Source organism: Thermobia domestica, chromosome 8 (assembly GCF_964235325.1).
Source record: "Thermobia domestica chromosome 8, izTheDome1.hap1.1, whole genome shotgun sequence".
NCBI lineage: Eukaryota > Metazoa > Arthropoda > Insecta > Zygentoma > Lepismatidae > Thermobia > Thermobia domestica.
Window position 1 is genome coordinate 194,530,490 of NC_137461.1, and position 22,400 is coordinate 194,552,889.

Here is a 22,400-nt window from a genome sequence, read left to right on the forward strand (position 1 = left end):
TTGACATAGAGCGGCTCAATTTTTGTACAGTTTGTAAAGTATATAATAATTATACCACAAACAGCACAGGTACTGCAACAGCGGTTAAGTATGATATAAACTTCACACCTGGTGAAATTCACCCAACCGGTAGTATAATAATTGACACACTAGGAAATATACAGATAATCAATCTGTACTCACCATAAGGAGCACATCAACGTTTAGAGAGGCATGAATTTTATGCGCATGATGTTCCATCTACCTTATCCTCAAACAATGAGCATTTTTTATTGCTGGAGACTTCAATTTCGTAATCCATCCTGAAGACCAAACTCCTGGTTTTAACTATTGTCCTACCTTACATGAACTGGTTCAAAGGTTTCACTTACAAGACAGCTGGTCCTTAAAACGTCCAAATGAACGTGCATTTATTTATTTATTTGTAATAGTCCTCTGCAGAGCCAAACTCCATTTACAGAGGAACATAGGTATACATACATAATTACATATGAAATACATATATATCTATATATTGAAAGAATTAAAAAAATATACATGTAAACAAGGAAAAATACAAGTTAAATAATAAAAACAAAATTAAAATATTAGTAGTATAAATTTAAAAGAAAATGAAAATTATGAAAAAATGAATGACTTACGTCCGGAACAATTTCGCTTCGAGAATTGACCACATCTCTGTCTTCCGTTCTGGCAGAAAATATTATAGACGTAGAAGCTACTCCTACCGTCTTTTCCGATCATCAAGCTTATGCCATCTCTTTGAAAATTCCTGAAGCTAAAATTGAACGTGGTAGAGGATATTGGCATTTCAACACTTCCCTTCTCTCTAATAGCTACTTCTGTGAAGAATTTACAGTTAAATGGCACTGTTGGGTGACACGACATTTCCGAACTCTCAGAGAATGGTGGCATAAATATTTGAAACCTCGTGTTTCTAGTTTCTTCAGATTGTATTTTTTTTTTTTGAAAAAGTCGAGATAATCGAGCCCTGTATATTTTTTCTACAAATGTTTATGTGACGCTCAACATTCTGCCATTTCTGAACACACTTTCCTACATACTGTTAATAAAGGTAGGTAGGACAACACAGATAGGTAGGAAGGTAGGTAGGTAGCAAAATTTTTAACCCTGAGCAGACACAGAATAAAAGGTGTACTTATCATAAGTAAATCTCCTATATTCGATCTCGAGGAAGAGCGATCACTCTATCATGTTATACAGGAATACAAGCGTGGTTCGAGTCAATTAGTAGTACGCATTCAAGATGAGGACGGGAATATATTTTCCTTCACCGAAATCAACAAGGCATTTTACTCCTACTATAATAACCTATTTGGCAAACACGATGATTGAAACATCCGAACAGCAATTGGTCACAAATTTGGCGTAATATTTTTGCTGTCCATATTCCACGATATGTTCAATCGACGTAGTATACTATTGTCAATGAGTTTCTAATCACGAATGCTAAAAAGTACTTTCTCAAATTCAGTGAAATTACTCGTTGTGACAAGTGTGGTAATGAAGATGATCTTATGCATCGATTAACTCAATGTTGATTTGTAACAGCAATACGGTTCAAATTTCAAATGGTTATCAGCAAAATGTCGTAAGTTCCTACTCTTACCACAATTTGAATACTACTTCTACCGGACTTTAAATACTGTCCAACAACTAAACACAATTCTATTACATTGTTAGCAGCTAATACGATTGAATATATACTACACGGCTCAAAACCAGGATATCCGCTATCAGGATTTCTTCTGTAGCCCTACTCAATATAGACACTTTCCTCCAGTTAGTAAGAAAAGGCTATTTGCAAACTACCTGGACATTGTACTTTCTGAATTCATATGAATCTCCAAAATCAAGAAAAACTACCTCCTTTGGTGAAATGACTTTGACAGTTCATTCTCGGTAGTACTATCGGTATCTGTGAGTGACTTCCTTTCTGTATGTTTTTTTCTATTTCCGTTAATATCCTTTAATTCGTGTAATATTCATATTAATGTACTATTAATAGTATTATATTACTATATCATTTCATAAATTAAATTACCATGTACCAATAAAACAAGTCTAAAAAAGTGGTTTGTATTGTAGTTTCGTAATCCGGCAGTCCGTGTTCGATTTTCCCCTTCGCCATTTACACTTTTTAAACTGTTTCATTGACAAGGCTCAGCTCCAGTTGGATGCTGCTAAATGAAAGATAAAGTCCAGTGGAGAAATTCAGTGATAATGTAATCCTAAAAATAAAGGAAGAAAAATGAATGGAGAAAAAGAGTTACAGAGTTAATTCTGTTAATGGTTCTATATTTGATATTAACCGTTAATTTCGTGCATTTTTGAATGGTTGTTTATTGACTTTATATTATCCTCTTTTCTCCTTTTGTCTCAATGTGTAAATTTGCATAAATATTAAACAAATCACGAACCCTCAGTTATATTTGAAACGTAAGGGAAAATACGCTTAGTACGGATAAGTTCTCGAATTCGTTTAAGTGTTATCGAATTTTGCATTTTTAATATTTACAAATAAATTACTGCATAACAATATTTAGCATTTTCAAAAGTCATTTAACGAATAATGAAATGAGACAAGTTGTTCTTTCGAAGTAACATTACGTATCAATCAGTGGCGCCGGAACGTAGGAGGTCAGACCCTGTTAGATCCCCAAACTTTTCATTAGGGGCTGGGTTCTTCCACTGAGTTATCAATCCATACTTTAATTGATTTGTAGGTAGGACTACTGTTAATAGTTTTAAAACTCAGCGCAAGGCTTTGTGTTTACTTTAAAAATAAACTAATACATATATCGCACAAACTATCCGTATATTATTTGATACGGATATATGTATAGTCATTTGAAGTAAGTTAACTTGTTTATATAATCCCTCATTTGAGTTAATTATAAGATTATTTAAATCCCCCGACTGTTCTCTTCTCATCGGTGCCTCTAGTGTCCGTATATTTTTTTTTCTGGTGCTGTGCTCTGTACTTATGGACATGCAATGGCTCCCTTTTGTCATTTTGTCAGCCAGTGTTTCGCCTCACTACTGCACAGAAACACTCTTTACGGTTTGTTCTTTTAACAGGTGGGAGCAACTTCATGCTGCTATTCTAGCTACTCTACCAGGGGTAATTAATCTTATAGCGTGCGTTAGTTGGGTTGCCTAACTCACGGATTTTGTAACTCAAGAATTTCTGTGGTCTAATGTACGTAAGAATACTTGTTGCTCGATTACGAACCTTGATAGCATATGTCCACCTGAACTCATTCAAATCGTTGCTTGCAGTTGTGTCAGCTGTAATCGCAGTAACTGCAGTTGTAAACTTGGAAAACTGTCTTGCACAATCAATTGTAAATGTGGTGTATCTGAAAAGTGTTTGAACGAATTTACTATGGTTCAGCAAAGTAAAAATGAAAATGAAGGTTTATATTCAGAATATGATAGTGATGACAATGATAGTGATGCTGAGTATGGAGCCTTAGATGAAGAGCTGAAATCTTTGTTTAAATTTGTTCGTATATCATATTTAATATACAAGTCCCCGTGTTTGTAGAAAGTAAAACTGGACAGTAATTACAATTTCTGTGTTTGCACAGTTCTTATTTTTTACTTATTAGAAAGGCAGAAAGCAAGAGACTTTTAAAAGACATAAAGCTTACTGCTACAAGCCCTTCTAAAAGTTTTATTGTAGTGTTTCATGGTATTTCTCCTTGCTATCTACTTTAGTTTGGTCCAATTTATTTAAATATTTTGTTCACAGGAAATTATTAAACTGCATTCTTTAAATGAATATTTTTCCAAAATTCTGGCGTTACTATATTTTTTCCATACTGGAAATGGTCACCAAAATGTTCCAAATTGAGTTGGGTGGAGTTTGAGTTTAACGTCCCGTTCAGCAACAGCTAGGCTATATGAGACATGGACTTACTGATTAAAGTGGAATCCGAACCATATGAGCTCCCGCCGGAAAACGCAAGCGGGTTTCCCACACCGAAGGCTGTACGCTTACCACTTAGTCATGGAGGAGCTTAAATGTTCGAAATTGTGTAAAGGTCTGCCTACATGTTAGTAGTTTAGAATTTAGATTTCTCGACTTTTAGCATCTAAGGCCATTTAGCCTGTCACGTTTGAGGGATAACGTCCCTCGGCGAGCACACTATCCGGGGAAAGGAAAGGAAGGAAGCGGATGTATACGTTAGGTACCACCCTGGCATTTGCTTGCTGTGAATGAGGAAATCTCAGGAAAACCTCACTCAGGGTGGCTGGCCTGAAAAAGCGTTTTACACTTTTTCGACCAAGTGCCCACACGGAGAATCGTACCCGGGACCGCTCGCACCAAAGGCGAGAATGTTAGCGACTACGCTACACGGGGGCACTCTGATTACATGCCAAATATTGTCTTTTTACTGTGTACGGTTGCTGTGTTACTGAGATTTTGACTCATTCATTGGCGTTTAGTACGTAAATTCGAGGTGTGAAGCAGTGACGTCATATATGATGTAATATCGAAAATTGCCCAAGGATGCCAGGGTGATATCAATCGGAATCCACGAAAGGATATTCTATTTTATAATAAAAGCACAAAAAAGAACTTTATACCACATGGTACAGTTCCTCCCCAAATCTGCCCGACTAATATATATATAAACGGGTCGAATTGAGAAACTCCTCTTTTATTTAAAGGTTGTTAAAAAAACAGCTTTTGATCACAGCACTCTAACAGATAGGATGTTCACGTTAGTGTTTCCATATTCTGTTATCTCAAACTGCAAGCACTCTTCCATCTACCTAATTTGTTATATAAACACTAGCTAGAACCACCATATGTTACTGTGGGTAATATTTTGTGCTGTTCCTTCTGTAGCTTTAATATAGAATTCGTTTATACTCGAGATCTCGCAAAAAAGTTCAAACGTCTCCTATGGGCATCTCAAGGAAAAATCCATACGAACTTTCCTTAGGTTCTAGGTTATGCATCTAAAGAAAGCTGAACAACTTATTAAGTTATTTTAGATCAAAAGTTAAAAACGCCTAACTTCATGTTTGTAACGTTAAGGAATTGAGAGTTATGGTCATCTTATTACAATAATTGTGACCCCATATTTTTTGTCCACCCCATTGTAATTCCTTCTAGGTCAAATATCAAAAACACTGAGATACGTGACTAACTATTTCAATTGAAAAGTCCTAAACCGAATTTTATGTTTCTAACCTTAAGAAATTAAAAGATCTAGAAATAAAATAATAATTATACTAACAATAATAACAGAAATCCCTCCCTTTTTCTTCCCACCCATTTTCTTCCCTTCTACGTCAAATAGATAAAAAAAAGTGTCACTGGCTCAATTGTATTCTTATTTTAAATGAGATGCGGAAATATCAAATTTCATAGTTCTAACCTTAAGAGATTTGTAATTCCCACTAACTCCCTTTTTAGATCAAATATTGAAAAATGCTTAAACACCTGTCTTAATATCTTAAATGAGAAGTCCATATACGAAATTTTGTGTCTCTACCATTCGGGAATTCGGAGATACGGTTTATAGTTTTATGATGTTGCAAATATCCCCCTTTTTATTTGTTTTATTAAAGGATATGAGTACGTTACACGTAAGCCTTGCCTCCACAAAGACAATATATTAGCGCACGCCATTAGGAAGGAGAATTTACTTCCGCAACTAATAAGTTAATAGTTAATTATATGTTCATATAGTTGAGTAACCGATCAAAAGAGGGAAACTTATTAAATCCAATATCTAGAGGCAAAATGCAATATAATAGGTCATGTAAGCTAAGAATTTCAATAACAAAATAATAGAATTAAATATGGTATTATCAACTTTATGTACAATTCTGGTGTTGAGGCAGCATAATTATTTTCAAAAATTATAAAGGTACAAACAATTACGCCAAATAAATTAAATCGAAGTTGAATATTACACATAGAACACGACTATAAAAGTCATAGCTCAATATCGCCCAACGATAACAAAAGCAAATACAAGATTCATGTTAAAATGGCGTACTAGATTCAAATAAGAAAAATCTAATAAATACATTACTTACAGTTGATTATTCCGATTATAATCCCAACCTTCACAATAATTATTAAATTCCATAAGGATTACACTCACTACCAACACTTAATTCAATTTTGTAAACCAAACAGATTGATTTGTTTTAATTTTGACACTAAATAAAAATTTTTACCTTCCGATTCGATTGCAGCCTATGATTTGACGATCCTAAGCAGCCCTGCACTTGAACAAAATTTTAATAAGAAAAAGTAGCACCAGAGGTTATAGAGAGCTATATGTTTTTTTGAAACGAATTTATATCTCGAATAGATTACTTTTACAACTTGCCCGAGGACTTATGATTGCATTTAATAACACCAAAACCAGGCTTATTGCGATTTACAATTATATTTCTGGCAAATTCACCACCTAAGCTATTTATTGATATATTTCAACAATAAAATTATTTCCTTATATTTACAATTAATAATGTAACTTATTTGAACACTGCTATGACATTTAGTTTCCTTAAGTTCTTTCAAATATTTTCCTAACAGGTGCTACTCTAAAGTATATGTCCGTAACCCGTATTTGAACTACTTTCTACGAGTTTATGAAGAGGCATTAACGATAGTTAAAGATCCTCTAGACGTAGATGACGTTAAGAGTGTGTTACCAACAGATGTAAGTATAAAAATAATTTTTATACTAGTTTAAGACTAGCTGTTAAATTACAAATTAATTTATTATACAAGTGTTGAAATTAAGGAAATCATCATTATAACAAAATAGACTAAAGAATATAAGAAATCATAGTCTATTAAAAAAAACACACACACACACCCACGCAAGTTCAAAAAACAGTGTCATCTCAAAAAATGATCGACAGTGTTTATTGGATCGTCAAGATGTCCTTCTCGTTGATTTTATGTCTCGTAGTACAATCATTAGTGCTTATTTTTAATGTGCTGCTATTGAATGTCTTCGATGAGTTACTCAGAATCGCAGCAAAGCTAAGATCTCGTGTGCATTATTCTAATCCAGAACAGTACATTACCGCATACCACCCACCTATCGCAACCCTTATTGCGTGATTGTATCTACTCTAAAATCCATATGTGGCTTCTTTCGAATGTCACAGAAGAAGAAAAAGTCTTACTGATGGTGAAGATCTACCATATGCAGATTATGAGGATCTAAAGGAAGGTGTCATGGAATTGTTGAAACATTAGGAGGCAACCTGGAACTAGGAAGGAATTGATGTCAAGATATGATGAAATCTTACTATGAATATCCAAGGTAACTATGAAAAGATATAGGTACAAGTATGTGTCATAATATGAATATTCTGTTATCGTATGTTTGCAATTACATACATTTCTACGTTCAACCAGTCTTCACTTTCCAAATGACTTACGTTCATTTTCTTCTGTGAACGTGTGAACAAAATGAAGGGCTCTTTTATCCCGTAAAAGTAAAATTCTCGTTCATTAACTTCAAATACAGGATTGGCATTTACTTGAGAATGAATCACGTCCGCGGGAATAGTACTAGTGTCGGTTGATCTAACTTTCGTCCCCTTGAGTTCCTGGCTCAGGGGCCGTGATGCCTGCCCAGAAGCCATGGTCAGGGGTGCATAAAGTGATGTCATCTAAATTTGGGCCGGGCTAACCCAATTCATCCAGTCCATTAAATTTTAAAAATTGCCAAATAAAAAAAAAGAATAGTAGTATAGGCTCAGAGTATGTTTTAGGGTCCATCTCATTCTCTTTCGTGGGTAAAAGGTTTCAAAAAATGTAAATTTCGGAGATTTTTACCCTATTTTATCCTCTTTCACGAACCTTTACTACTTTATATGCTCATATGGTTGTCCACAAGAGTACATTCCCTTTTATAGAATATGGGTGCATTATTGCAACCCATCTTAAATTTTGGAAAGGAGTCCTTGGATCACCTGCTTAATTTGAGAAATGTCAAAATTCAATAACTGGTAAATCTCTAGGATTCTCTAACAGTGTAAATATGGATGGTCCACATCACTCCTTTTCATGGGTAAAAAAATTGCCAAAAAATTAAAACTTGGGGATTGTTTACTTAATTTATCCCCTTTGATGAGACTTTACTACATTATATGATTATATAAGTGAATAGAGGGTCCATTCTCTTTTACAGGACATGAGTATATTGATGATTCCGTCTTAAGCTTTGGGAGGGGTATCTAGGACCACTACATAAACTTGGAAATTGTTAAGAAACAATAATTGCTAAATGTTTCCTAGAATACTAACATATACCGCGGTAAATTTGGGTGGCCTATATCTGTCCCATTCAAGGGTATAAAATTGTCAAAAATTTGAATGTTTGGAGGTTTTTGACCAATTTTATAGTCTTCGATAATGGTTTATCATATTATATAGTTATATAGCTGAGAATAGATGTTCATCTTCTTGTAAGACGAGGATATATTAATGCACTCCTCTAAAAATTCTGCAGGGTTTCCCATGGTCACCTCCATTAAATTTGGGAATTGTTTAAAAAATAAAATATAGTCAACGTCCTCCATGACTTAAATATGTAGCAGTGTTAAATTGGTTGACTTATTTTGTTCACTTTCATGGGTATAAAATTACCAAAAATTCAAAATTTTGCCGTTTTTGACTAATTTTATCCCCTTTAGTAAGGCCCTATTACATTAGATTGTTGTATAGGTGAATATAGATGTACATTTTCTTTTATGATATGGATGCATTAACGAACTCCTCTAAAATTTTGGAAAGAGTACCTATGATCACCCCGTTAAAGTTGGGAAGCACTAAAGAATAAAATTGTGGTAAATGTTCACTATGACTTAGATATATACCACCTTTAAATTGTTTGATGTATCTCGTTGCCTTTCGTGGGTATAAAATTGCCACAAAATCAAAATGTGTCGTTTTTTTCACCAATTTTATCCTCTTTGATTAGGTCTTATTATCTTATATAGTTATATGAAAATGAAATCTTTGTTTTACTTCCCATAATTATTCTGGCCAGGCTAAAGCAGACGGTGAGGCTGAGAAATAAAGGAAATACATTAGTGGAATAAAGAAAGTGGGAGGAAACGGGAGAACCCCGAGACAACCGACGCACACTGTGTTTATCCAACACGAAGTTAAAGTGGCGCAAGCTATATGGTTATATGAGTTAGAATATCAGTTCATACTATTTTATAAGACATTAGTGCACTGGTCTTTTCTAAATTTTTAGTGGAACATCTCTTTAATTTCAGAATCGTTAAAATATGAATTTCCATAAATTTGGTCCTCCAGGACTTAAATATATATCATTGTAAATTTGGGTAGTCCTACTTACTCCTTTAGTGAATACAGAGATACCAAATATAAATGTTGCAACGTGGTCGGTTACTGACATAATTTATATTATTTCTTGAGCCTTTAACACGCTTTAAGGGTTTTCATTTTCTTTTCATATTATATGTGTACTTTGATACTTTCTTCTTAAAAATTCGGAAGTATACATAGGATCTCTCCCTAAATTTGGGTTTGGGAAAAAAAGTTTGGAAAACGTTCTCTAGGGATTAAAAAAAAGTATAAGTATGCAAATTTGAATGGTCCTGTTTATCCCCTTCTATCAGTAAATAATTGATGAAGATACAAAATTTGGAGGTTATTGACCTAATTCATACTCTTAGATAAAGGTGTTACTTACACGGCTCTGACCTTGAATTATGACACACACTACAGGGACAGTGTTATATTGATACTTGACATAGTGTAATATTAACACAAATGATTAACATACTACACACTGTGTTACTTTCTTCGTATTGGTGCAACACCGCCACAAATAACACTCAACACTTTTCTCCACACTACCGACCCTGACATGGTGTCGAATCGACACCGAAAATACTAACACAGATCCGAATTTAACACCGCTCAACATCGGTTGTGCGTTAAAGACGTAACACAACCCCTGTATTAAACGCCAACACCGCGGGGTCTGTGTTGAACCAACACCGCATAGTGGTAGTCACGCTGGAACCACTGCTCTGTGTTAAAATTGAGTTGAATTAACACAAACATTTTTTACTGTGTAGGTTGAAATTTGTAAGAGAAATCGTGAATTTCCCTGAAAGGTAAAAAATACATGGGAGAATACAAAGACTGTAGTGCCATTTATCAGGAGAACTTGTCTCTTAAAACCAACCTTAAATATACGCACAAAATTTAATAAAACCCAACATTGCCCAATAGAAGCCATTGGACTGTTTTTTAAAGACCCTGGATTTTTCACAACGCTGGTTTTGAGTAACAATTCATAAGTTAATATAAGAAAGGTTCAAAAGGGCCTTTCATAGTAAGATAGTGAAATCAGCCCTTGGTGCAAAGTTTGGTCGTTATTAACCCAAAATATTAGTTTCGACCTAAAACCACCCCCAAAATGTTTCGACCCTCTACGTCCACCTGTTACCGAATTATCGTATCATATATGCTCAAATTTTAATATTTTTAAAATTCTGGTGAGGGTGGTCCAAACAATTTGAAATTTCACAGATTGTAGACACTACGTTGTTGTAGCAGTGAATATTTTCTCCAAAAAAAAATCGATGCGTATTTTCTTGTCTATTTTGCATTTTGGAATTTCAAAAAATCGTAGAAAAAATTTGAGGGAACACGTCATTGATTTTTTGTTTAAAATGTTGTATACCCTTAGGTACAACAAATATTTTCTCAGGATCTGAAATTGATGGCAACATTATGTAAAAAAATAAAATCGAAAAAACGTGTTTTTCACAGTTTTTAAAAATTATTTTAGGACCTTCAACGTCAAAACTTCGAACATTTCTTTGCCAGAGTTCACGATTTTTCTTCCTCTTTCATCATTAATTTATTTAAAACAGATTCTAAAGCTGAAAATATTCCAATAGACGAAGGCAGCGACGAAGATTGGATTTTTTTCCATTGTATGGTGTTCGGTTTTTAATTTATTCTCATTATCAGACAATATTTATGTGTACTCAATGCTTTGCATGTTAAAATAAATTAATATGTGTAGTAAATAAGTTTACTCAACCATGGGCGGCGATTAGGGGGGGCAAAGGGGGGCAGTTGCCCCCCACTTTTCTGAAATGGCCTATTTCAACCAGGGAAATTTGTATATTAACATTGATATACAAATATTCAGATTATGTCTTGCCCCCCACTTTTAACGTCCAATCGCCGCCACTGTACTCAACCATATATATGTAAAATGAAAACACATTGATATACCTATAATCAAAATATCGTTTTCTCTTGTTTTTCTCTTAAATGAGTTTTCTTTTGTTTTTTCGTCAACTCTAAAATTTAATTTTTGTAGTTAAAGATTTAAGTTCGTGATTCTTGATTTATAAGATTCAATTGCATCTGAAATTGCGAATTGGAAAAGCACAACTGCAATTGTGTATAAAAAAGATTTCAAATTGATCTTTCGTAAAGGAAGCATTACAATAAATAACAGGCGAATTTACGAAAAAAATTCAAAACGAGGTTCAGTACTCAAAAAATATGCAACAAGGGTTCCAAAGTACCCTTTTTTTTAAAAATATTAATTTGGATTCAACGTTTTGTCATTAAAGGTCCTAACATGATCAAGGAACTGTTAGAAGACAAGCTTTTCATGTCCCTCAAAAAATCATAAAAGTTTTGAATGAGTTACGTCGCTGATATTTTTAGTCAAAATGATAAATTACTCTTAAAAGGGACGTATGCGAACCGTGACAGCTAGATATTTATGAAAATTGGTACCCTGACTAATTGTGGATTGCTAATCATCGTGGTGATAGTCACTCGGTGTGGAAATGCCTTGTTTACCCGCTGCGTATAATACATATACAAAGCAGTGTCCGGGTGAGGCTGTGCCAAATTATATCCAAGAAACGCCGGAAAAGGGGAAAAATGAAAAATGTATGCAGTTAACTTGATACCTAAAGGAGGGGGACAAGTGACCAAGAATACGTTAGTAGTGTCACACAAGCAATATTGCCATCCCAACACAAACTTTTAGTTTTTCAAATAGAACGCATACCATTTTATGTCATTAAATAATTGGCATAAAACGTGAAAGAAAATAAGCAAAAGTTTGGCTATCATTGTTGCCAAATAAGGGAGATATGAGGCTGTAAACTTGAGAAATTATGGAGTCTACGGAGTAATGAACAACGGTAAAACAACAATAAGACTGCAGAAGGAACAAATGTAGAGTAGGGAGTAAACTACAGCATACACAACATCCATTGAGTGACGGGCTTGATACAGGATTCAACCAAAAAAAGGGCACATGAAAGAAGAAGCGTAGAAAGAAGAAATCCAATGTGACAAAGCGGAAATATGAACTGCAAGTCTTGCTGTGGTGCTGCAATTCCAATGGTGTTTGTGTGGAATCAATATCTCGAATTGTTCCCGAGAGCTATGAAACGGACTCTCTTGGGGTTGTAACCGCATAAAATTCTGCATGCCTTTCACACCACAGAAACGACGGCATAGCGCCTGAAAAGAGTACAGAAAGGCTGCGGTACGAAAGGTAACAAATCTGTGACACGAAAGCACGTCAAAATCAATTCAGAAAGATTAATTATTTGTGGTGTCAGTCAAGAGTATAAGAAACGTTACATGTGAGACAACGATGAAGATAAAACTCACTGCATTCAGATTAACAGTAATTTAAAGGCGCAAAATATTTAACATAATACTGCAATACATGAAACAGAAAAACCTAGGTAGTACGGCTATAGCTCGCCCTAGCCGCACACTCGATATGACTCGATCAATCCTGTCAGTCACTGGATGCTGTGTATGCTGTAGTTTACTCCCTACTCTACATTTGTTCCTTTTGCAATCTTGTTGTTGAACATTTATTTGTTTCTCTGTACGGACTCTATAATTTCTCAATTTTAGAGCCTCATATCTTCCTTATATGTTAACACTGATAACCCAACTTTTGCTTATTTTCTTTCACGTTTTATGCCAATTTTTAATGACATAAAATGGTATAGGTTCTATTTGAAAAACCAAAAGTTTGTGTTGGGATAACAACACTGCTTGTGTGACATTACTGCCGTATTCTTGGTCACGTGTCCCTCTCCCGTAGATATCAGGTTACCTGCATACATTTTTCATTTTCTGCCTTTCTCCTGCGTCTTTTGGATATAATTTGCCATACCCTCACTCAGTCACTGCTTGATATATGTACGTATTATTCGTAGCAGGTAAAGAAGTCATTTCCGCACCAACTATCACCATGATGAATAGTAATCCACGATCAGTCAATGTACCAATTTTTTATAAATATCTAGTTATTATGGTTTCAATACGCCCCTTGTTAGGTACAACATGTATTTTGTCAGGGTCTGAAAGTGAGGCCAAGATTGTCAAAAATTCAAACTGAAAACAACTTTTTTCACAGTTTTTTGACCATTTTAGGACCCTCAATTTACGAAACCTTTTCTTTGAGTTTTAATTTTTTGACCATATTTTATCACTTTCAGATCCTGAAAAGTACAGGGTGAGCACAGAAACAGTCCCAGGTTTCAAATTCGTGAAAATTTACAATGCGAAGGAATATTTTGTTGAAATTTTGAACAGTGATACCTAAACTCAAAAAGTTTTTGTAGCAATAATTGAAATCACAAACACTCGATGTGCGCACCACCTGTAACGCGGGAAATATCGAGGCGGCTGCGGAATCAACCAGTTACGTAGCAATGCTAAGTAACTTTCACCTGTAATTGTTTGTTCCTGAAAGAAGAACGGACCGTGCACCCGACGCTCTGATACTGCACAAAAACATTGATTTTCGGTGAGTCACGTTCCACATTTACAGTTGCATGAGGATTCTGGATTCCCCATATCTTTACATTGTGTCTATTCACCTTTCCACTTAAGTGAAATGTCGCCTCATCGCTGAAAATGATCTTCGTCAGAAAGTTTTCGTCGTGCTCCATGAAATTATGCATAGTCTTACAGAACTCACGGCGCTTTACCTTGTCTTGTGGGTATAACTTCTGAACCAACTGCAGTGGGTACGGGTAACACTGCAAACGCTTGCGTAAGATCTTGCTTACTGTTCTTTGTGATATCTGCAACTCTCTGCTAGCTTTACGTGTAGACTTCTGTGGACTATATACGAAGGCTGCTCTTACGCGCTCCACAGTTTCCCCGGAGACTGGACGTCGCCCTGAATGTCCTTTTCTTTGATCACAAATGCACCCCGTCTCAATAAACGTTCTATGCCACTTCACAGTGGATTTGTGTGTGGGTGGATCAGCATTAAATTGTCGTTTGAAATCACGCTGCACTCTCACAAAACTGCTTGTTTTTGCGAATTGTAAAACGCACCAGCTTCGTTGGTGTGGGGTGAACGCCATTTTCGATGTTACTGCCCTCTAGCTGCCCTGGTCAGAACTAGAATTCTGAAAAGATAGATGGGAAAATACTTTGAGTTTACTGAGCTCTGTACAAAATTTCATGTATTCAAATATTCAATTAAATGTTAATTATATGGCACTCTAAAATCAGGTACTGTTTCTGTGCTCACCCTGTACATGTTGTACTTTAGGATATTACAACATTTTTAACAAAAAATGAGAGACGTGTTTTGCTCCAAATGTTTTCTGCTATTTTTGAAATATTCAATACGCAGAAAAGACAAGAAAATAATTATCAATTTCTTAAGGAAATGTTCACAGTTACACCTACATAATGTGTAAATCTCTGAAACTTTCAAATTATTTGGACCACCCTTACCAGAATTAAAAATATTAATGTTTGACCAAGTATGATACGATAATTCGGTAAGGGGTGGGGTAAAGGGTAACATTTTGGGGGGATGGTTTTAGGTCGAAATTAATATTTTGGGTCAATAATGACTTAATTTTACATCAAAGGCCGATATCACTATCTTACCAGAAAAGGCGCTTTAAAATTAAAACATAACTTTGCTAAATGTATATGATGCGCCTACTACCAAAATCCATCACATCCATTTCGCTTAGTTTCGAGTAACGAGTAATGGTTTAATTACCGTACCCTGTTAAATGAAACACTTTTTCTTTCTTCACATGTTTTATTGAAATGTGACAAATAATATAAAACGTATCTATGATATGAATTGCAAAAGTGAAAGTACAGTCAAAACTTCATACTAACGGATTCGCAATTATCAGTTTCAACATTTATGGAGAGAATTGTGACCTATTTCTGCACTAAAGGATAATTTTATTACATGCGGATCAGAACTATTTCAAACTCATTCATTGTTATGAATTCATAAATGCATATTTTATTCTTTTTTTAAAGGTAAATTAACATATATCAATTGCTTTCGATCTACTTACGATGTACTATGTCCAGTGTGACCACTAGTGCTTTCGTACTAGATCTAGTACCTTTTATAATATTTTAGTATTCTAGTACCTTCACGAACAAATCTAGTACTTTTCTCCTCTTCTTTTCTCATAAATACATCTGGCAGAGGAAAGGAAATCTCATGAAAATTTGGCAATGTACAAAAATTTCAATGTTCCTGGTAACTTGTTTTTGGCTTTTTTAACAGCGGTATTTACAAGAGCGGAAGTGGGACATAGATGCCGTCTGGTTGCCCCCTCTAATTAATAAATTACCACAATAAACAATATTACATATTTGATGATCCGTTGAAACAATAGGCTATTAAGGAATTAAAATTCGAGTTTCTCAATAAGCCCATTTTATGATATTTCTTGTTTTCTCGCGACATCCTCTATATTTGTCATACTTGAGTTACTTAAGTGGTCTTACAGTGAGTTCTAATTCGACAATTAAGCAGGGATTTCGCAAGGATTTTTAGTTTGCAGGTGTAGAGTCAAAATTGGGAGGGCGATTTTTTTTGCACGATTTGTATCGAATTTTGACTATAAAAAAATTAAAGTTGAGGGTTCTTTCAAGAATATGGGAGGTCCTCCCCCACGCACAGGGGAGGGGGAACTGCCGGAAACCTAATAAGATATTAATATCGCAAAATGTCATAAATAGGGTGAAATGGAAAGAGATAAAATTTTAGTACCTTTTCGCCAGATCTAGTACCTTTTTCAGTATAGGTTAGTACGAAATATTTTTGCTGGGTTGTCACACTGACTATTCGTTAAAACACAATTACTCTTTTACTTAATACCGTCTGTTAGCACCGTCTTAGAATATAGGCGAATACAAGCGTCACTTTGTTCTTTGATAAAAGCAGTCTTTGTTTTGCATTTTGGCAAATCATACATTGTAACAATACTTCTAAGGTGTTAGCAAGTAATTTCTCTTTATTTTATTTTTCACGATTTGTGAATATTGTAATGCCAAATAAAATTGAACGTAAAATAATTTACAAGTGGAAAAAGCATGAAAATTTTCGATTGTCTACATTTGGTGGAACGTTTCCTTCCGTATCGCGTTCTCTTAACATCAATGATTCAACTGTACGGAATATCATAAAATCTGAAGACAAAATCAGGACCTCTATAACTTCGACTTCAGCAAAAACCACGCTTCATCCAACAATTGAAACAATTGAGGTCACGTTATCCTATATATTGAAGACCGAATCAGAAGAGAGTGTCTTTAAGAGGTGTAATAATACGAAAGCTAAGCGTTGTGACGCGCATTTCAAAGAACATACCAGTAAATATTCAAGTGAATGATTTAGCCTTAGGAGATTGGTTTAATAAATTCGAAGTACGACATCCACTTCACAGCATGCAAATTACAAAAGAAACTGGATATGCAGACACTACAGTAGCAGCTACATTCCAGATGAATATTTGAAGTTAATTTCTGACAGCAGATACATAACGCTCGTACAAACCTGAAAAGATGTTTAATGCAAATGAAACAGGTTTATTCTAAATTAAAAAATAAATAAAAAATAGAAAAAAAAACACCAAGTAAAGCCTTCATATAAAAAAGTGAGAGATTCGTATTTGAATTTAAGATGGCAAAAGATAGGGTTTGTTCTAATGTATCATGAGCAGAGCCGTAGCTAAGGGGGGGCCAGCGGGGCGCCCGCCCCGGGCGCTGATGCAAGGGGGCGCCGAACGAGCAAGGAGAAAGAAAAAGTTGTGTTGGACATGAGTAAAAGACGAGTCGCCCCCAGAGAGTATTGGCGCCCTATTCGATCAATGTTGTTGTCGGTTATCAATGAAATACGTAGATTTCTTAAAAATTTTCTTGCTCGCTTCGCTCGCAATACACTGCCGAGTAATGACTTATAGTGTGCGCAGAAGCATTTTCAAAATCAGAAACGAGCGAAGTCGTGTTCGGTGTTTTGACAGTGATGAATATGCTTAGTTCAAAACGTTTTTCTACCAAATCGGATTAATCTCAACGCACAGTGGGGCCAAAGCACTGAATTCTTGGCAAAAATAAGAATTCGCAATATGAAGCAGAAAATTGAAAGAAAACCAATTATTTCGGTATGTGCAGTGGCTACAATAATGTTATTTCGACATTATTTCGTCAAAAACAGAGTTTTACATCATAAAAGGAAATATTCCTTATATTCGCTTCTAAATTGTTTAACAGATTATATGATTGGCATAAACAAACGCATGGGTAATATGCTTTGATTTGGCAATTCACGATTGGCTTACATTCTTACGCATGAAAGGAAAAAGTGTACTTATTCGTTTACAACTGAAGAGTAATAAAATTGAAGAGAAGTTCTTGCTCCTCAAAATTATTTCAAAGTTGTGGAGGATTCGTTATGACAATGAAGATGCAAGGGCGCTTCAATACATAAAAATTATCTCATCACAAGTTCTCGATATAAATATATTATCAGATATATTAAACATATGCCGCCTTATGCAGAGTCGTTTTGACGTATGATTAGCGTCATACTAAAAGCCTGACTACTGCAGGAAACATATGTTAGTCGAACTCTTGAGTATGGCACTAATCAAACGTCAGAACGACTCTGAATAAGGCCCATTATGATTTAGAAGCATCAGTAACCTGTTCAAGTTGTTTCATATATTGCATCGTGTATTACGTGAGCTCATTTCAGAGCTTGATCGGAACACTCTTAGCTGGAGCAAGCGGAGGTTCATTACAGTTGATTCCAATGTCACTTCTGTGCACGCATCACAAAAAACACAATAGTGAATTGATCAACACCATTTTTAACATGGTTCTACCTTATAAGCCATAGATGGTTTAGCATTGGTGTTTCAAAATGTCGCCACCATTAATCAAATACGTTTGACTAGAGTTTAGTTCTGTTAGTGAATGCCAGAGAAGTATGACTAGATGTTAGAAACAATATGGATTCTGGGGGCGAAGCCCCCAACGAGATCTGGGTTCAAAATTCCAGAATCGACCTATATTCAACTTTGTCACTGCGTGCATGGGGACCACACGTCTAATAACCTAACACTTGCTCTCACATTCATCCCAGCTCAATTCAAAAGCAGCATTGCATCCAGAATGCGGTTTTCCTTAAACATTTTCATGCGCTATATTTCTCAAAAGTGCAAATATGTGCAGGTTTTCTCTTTGCATACAGTAAGAACAATGTTTCCGCTACGACATATTAACAAATTACAGACATATTATGCCATATTTTCTACTTAAATGCCATTCTATCGCTTGACCATAGTTATATGCTTTCAGTACCACAACATTTTCCAAATATGATATTAAGTACGGGATTATCATAGGGATATGATAAATATTAGCATCATTTCAAATATGATTATTGACTACACATCACATCTACATTCTAAATATACAAAATGATACATACATGTTGGCCGTGCCACCATGTTTACCAGCCACTAGGGATGCGCACGAGACAAGATTTGTGGCTGTCTCGACTCGAAAAAGTGCCGTAAAAGCGATGTCTCGACTCGAAAAATGTATATTTCTCTATTGGAAGAGCCGTGTCTTGACTCAAATTTTGCCAGGGAAATCCTGTCTCGACTCGTCTCGTGCGCATCCTTACCAGCCACTGAATATCTACACGCAATGTAGGAATAGTTGCATTCAAAGTCAATTTCCTATCATCTGTCACTAAGCAGCGCCTCTCCGGCTTCAGCGGATAACCAAATTTACACGTCCCATGAGTTCATTGTAAATTTCATGTTCCATCTTTTCCTGTACACTATCTTATGTGTACACTATTAAGGTTTCATTATAACAAATTATGTCGAGTCAATCTTTTACTTCATTTTTCGAGTTTTTGCTAAGAATTGCCTGAGAGATAGGGCTGTGCGATATCCGGTTTTGAATATCGAACTTCGATATCGACCAAATATCGAAAGTCGATCGATATATCGAATATCGAAATATCGAAGGTTTGATAATATATCGGTCGATAATATCGAAAAATATCGAAGTATCGAAAAATATCGAAGTGTCGAAATATCGAAAAATCTAAATATCGAAAAATATCGAAGTATCGAAAATATCAAAGTATCGAAATATCGAAGTATCGAAAAATATCGAAGTATCGAAAAATATCGAAGTGTCGAAATATCGAAAAATCTAAATATCGAAAAATATCGAAGTATCGAAAATATCAAAGTATCGAAATATCGAAGTATCGAAAAATATCGAAGTATCGAAAAATATGGAAAAAATGCTATGGATATTAGAAAGTAGGGCATTACAGTGCTTACTTCTAAGCTTTCGAGCCACTTTCAGGGCCAGTTCTAATAAAATGTCTCGATATCTCTTAACCGTCAGATAAGGCAACGGGATGATACAACCGATCACAGTAGGCCTACTAATGTGTTATTTTGGGTAAAGTGAGCGCTCAGCGCTACTGCCGCGACATCTTCCTAACTTATCTGACGGTTAAAGATATCAAAGGATTGTAGGACGGGCTCGCGGTAATAGAAATGCTGTTAGATTTATCTTCCCTCCCTTCACAAACACACTTCAAAGGGACCAAGAGAATCAAAATATCACCGGAGTGGGGAACTGCATTTGTTAAACCTTTTATTCTTTAGTAGGGTGATTGTTTACTGATAATGAGAGTCGATTCTTTTAAAACTACAGCAGTACTACTAAAAAGAGACTCGTTTGTTTCTCGTTTTTTTTACTTATTATATTTCTCTCGACCATGATGAAAGACTATGTAATAAAAGCACTGGGTATTTAAAGTCCAAGTTGTTTCTTGGCTCTTTTTTCTTGTTCTTGCACAAAAAAGTCATGAAACAAACACTCTTTTACCTCCCTCCACGTGGTAAAAACTTTTGCTTTTCTTCCACATAAATATATGAAATAAGCCTATCTACCTTCCTTAACAAATGCAATACCTCATCTGATTGACTTTTATACTCGTTAAATTCAGGACGAAAAAAAGTGCCAGGATCCTTCATGGTTATCAGCATTTCGAGGCACCCGCTGTATTTAAGCACTGCTTGTCTTTAGCCTTATGGAGGGGAAAGACAAATTTAACATTTGCAGCAAAGGTGGACACCTCTCTCTATGAAGCAAACCAATATCATTATTATTCTTTGCCACATAGGGCATTTTGCTTCTGTGTGGGAAATTTCAAAGGTCAGAGATAAGGGTTATACAACCAAGACATGTGGGTTACAATACAACTTCAGAATCCGGCTTTAACATTTTGGCTTTCAACTCGATTGTTGTATGATTTAATTTGTCTCTGCCAACTTGATTAAAGGCCACCTAATGCAAAATAGGGATTTTTTAATGTACAAATTGTTTGTTGGCGCCTACACCTTTATTTCTTCGTTTTAAAAAAGAAAGTGCTATCAAACGCCTCATACCCCCCCCCCCCAAAGATAAGAACTATTATTTTTCTTCCAGATAGATGTATCAAGTAAGAGTTTCTGAAAATCAAAATCTTGCAAAAAGAATCCAGTGCTTTCGCTAATTTTCTCCCTAGTAAATTTGGTAACCGTGACAATCTTCTCTGTGATTGTTGTTGGATCTCACACAGTTGTGTTGTGACTGAAATGCCATTCCAGTAGTTACTATTTGGAACGAGAGGCAGGGATCATAAAAATGGCTGAAGAAAACGCAAATTGTGGTAGTTCAACAGGAAAAAGAAATGTATCTCTCTGGAAATATTTTGAAAAATGGACAGATACTAAATATGGTGGGCCTTGTGTGCGATGTTCAAAATGTTTAGTGACTGTGTCTCACAAATGTGGAAATACTTCTAACATGACGTCACACCTGCGTGTACATCACCCGCGCCAATATTCTGAGCTTCAAAAAGCGAATCGGTTAATTCTGGATGTATCTGCTGAAGATGAAGAAGTCTCTTCTGGAGATCCAGGTTGTTCAGAAAGAGAACAGCAGGGTGCAGATTTGAGGTATGAATAATTTACTTTCATATATATATATATATATATATATATATATATATATATATATATATATATATATATATATTTGTTATATATTTCTTATGTTTTCATCGTAGTGTGTTACAAAAGCTTTTCTCATTCTCGATCATAGGCACATTGCGTGAGCACCCTGACTTTAACTGATTTCTCTAGGATTAATTTACATATCAGATGATGTCTAGAAAAGTACTGCCTTTGTCGTTGATCCATCGCATGCGTTAATAATAAAGACAACATATCAACATAGTGCAATCACGATTGGTTGTCAACATAAACGGTTTCTTTACAATTTCTGAATGCATAAGGTGTACAGAAGTTAACCAGCAATGCATTGCCTGCGGTGTTCAGATATCTATGATGTTTCATTCCTGTCAAATCGTTTAATACAGGACAAAGGTATGCATGGTGTAGCTCCGGAATACCTCCAGATATTAATGGAAAGCACACGGATAATGTACATTAAAACGGATAATACAAACAAAACATACATAGAATTGGCAGAACCATCTGAAGTAAATCTTGTTACGTTCCATAACTTTTCTGGTATTCTGCAAAAAAATATTATTTCATTTGTTTATTTATGTAGTTATTTATTGAGTGCTTTTATTTATTTATTGACATTTTACTTACTTTTATCTGCATTTGCTGTTTTTCAATTACTTGCAAGCAAAACTATGTTCGTTTTCATGAGTTTGATTTCTTTAAGAAGAGGGTTTCAAATTAAAAAGCTTTCCAACGAGGTAGGTATTTTTCATGGCACTGTCATAATTAAGATAATTTCTAGGACCGTCAACGTAAAGGTATACGCTTTTCGTAAAATCACTGTTGGTTAACAAAGAAAGTTCCGCGATTTTATAGTAGCATCAGTTTTATTTTTGGGGAACATGGTTACAAATTTTCCTTGAACTGTAGGTAATATAGAAATATATGTCCCAAAGGATCAGAGGGTGGTGGTGCATATGGAGGCCCTCTGGCTCCTC

General features: G+C 35.2%; 1 protein-coding gene across 1 annotated transcript in view; it reads left to right on the forward strand.

The window, feature by feature from the left end:
• The first annotated feature begins 3,409 nt into the window (after positions 1 to 3,409).
• The window catches only part of LOC145692407 (uncharacterized), a 93,523-nt gene continuing 74,532 nt past the window's right edge, over positions 3,410 to 22,400 (forward strand). Inside the window, exons 1-2 of the mRNA XM_081767713.1 lie at positions 3,410 to 3,533; positions 6,559 to 6,719. Of these exons, the coding sequence (XP_081623839.1) occupies positions 3,410 to 3,533; positions 6,559 to 6,719 (285 nt within the window). The remainder of the gene's footprint in view (positions 3,534 to 6,558; positions 6,720 to 22,400) is intronic.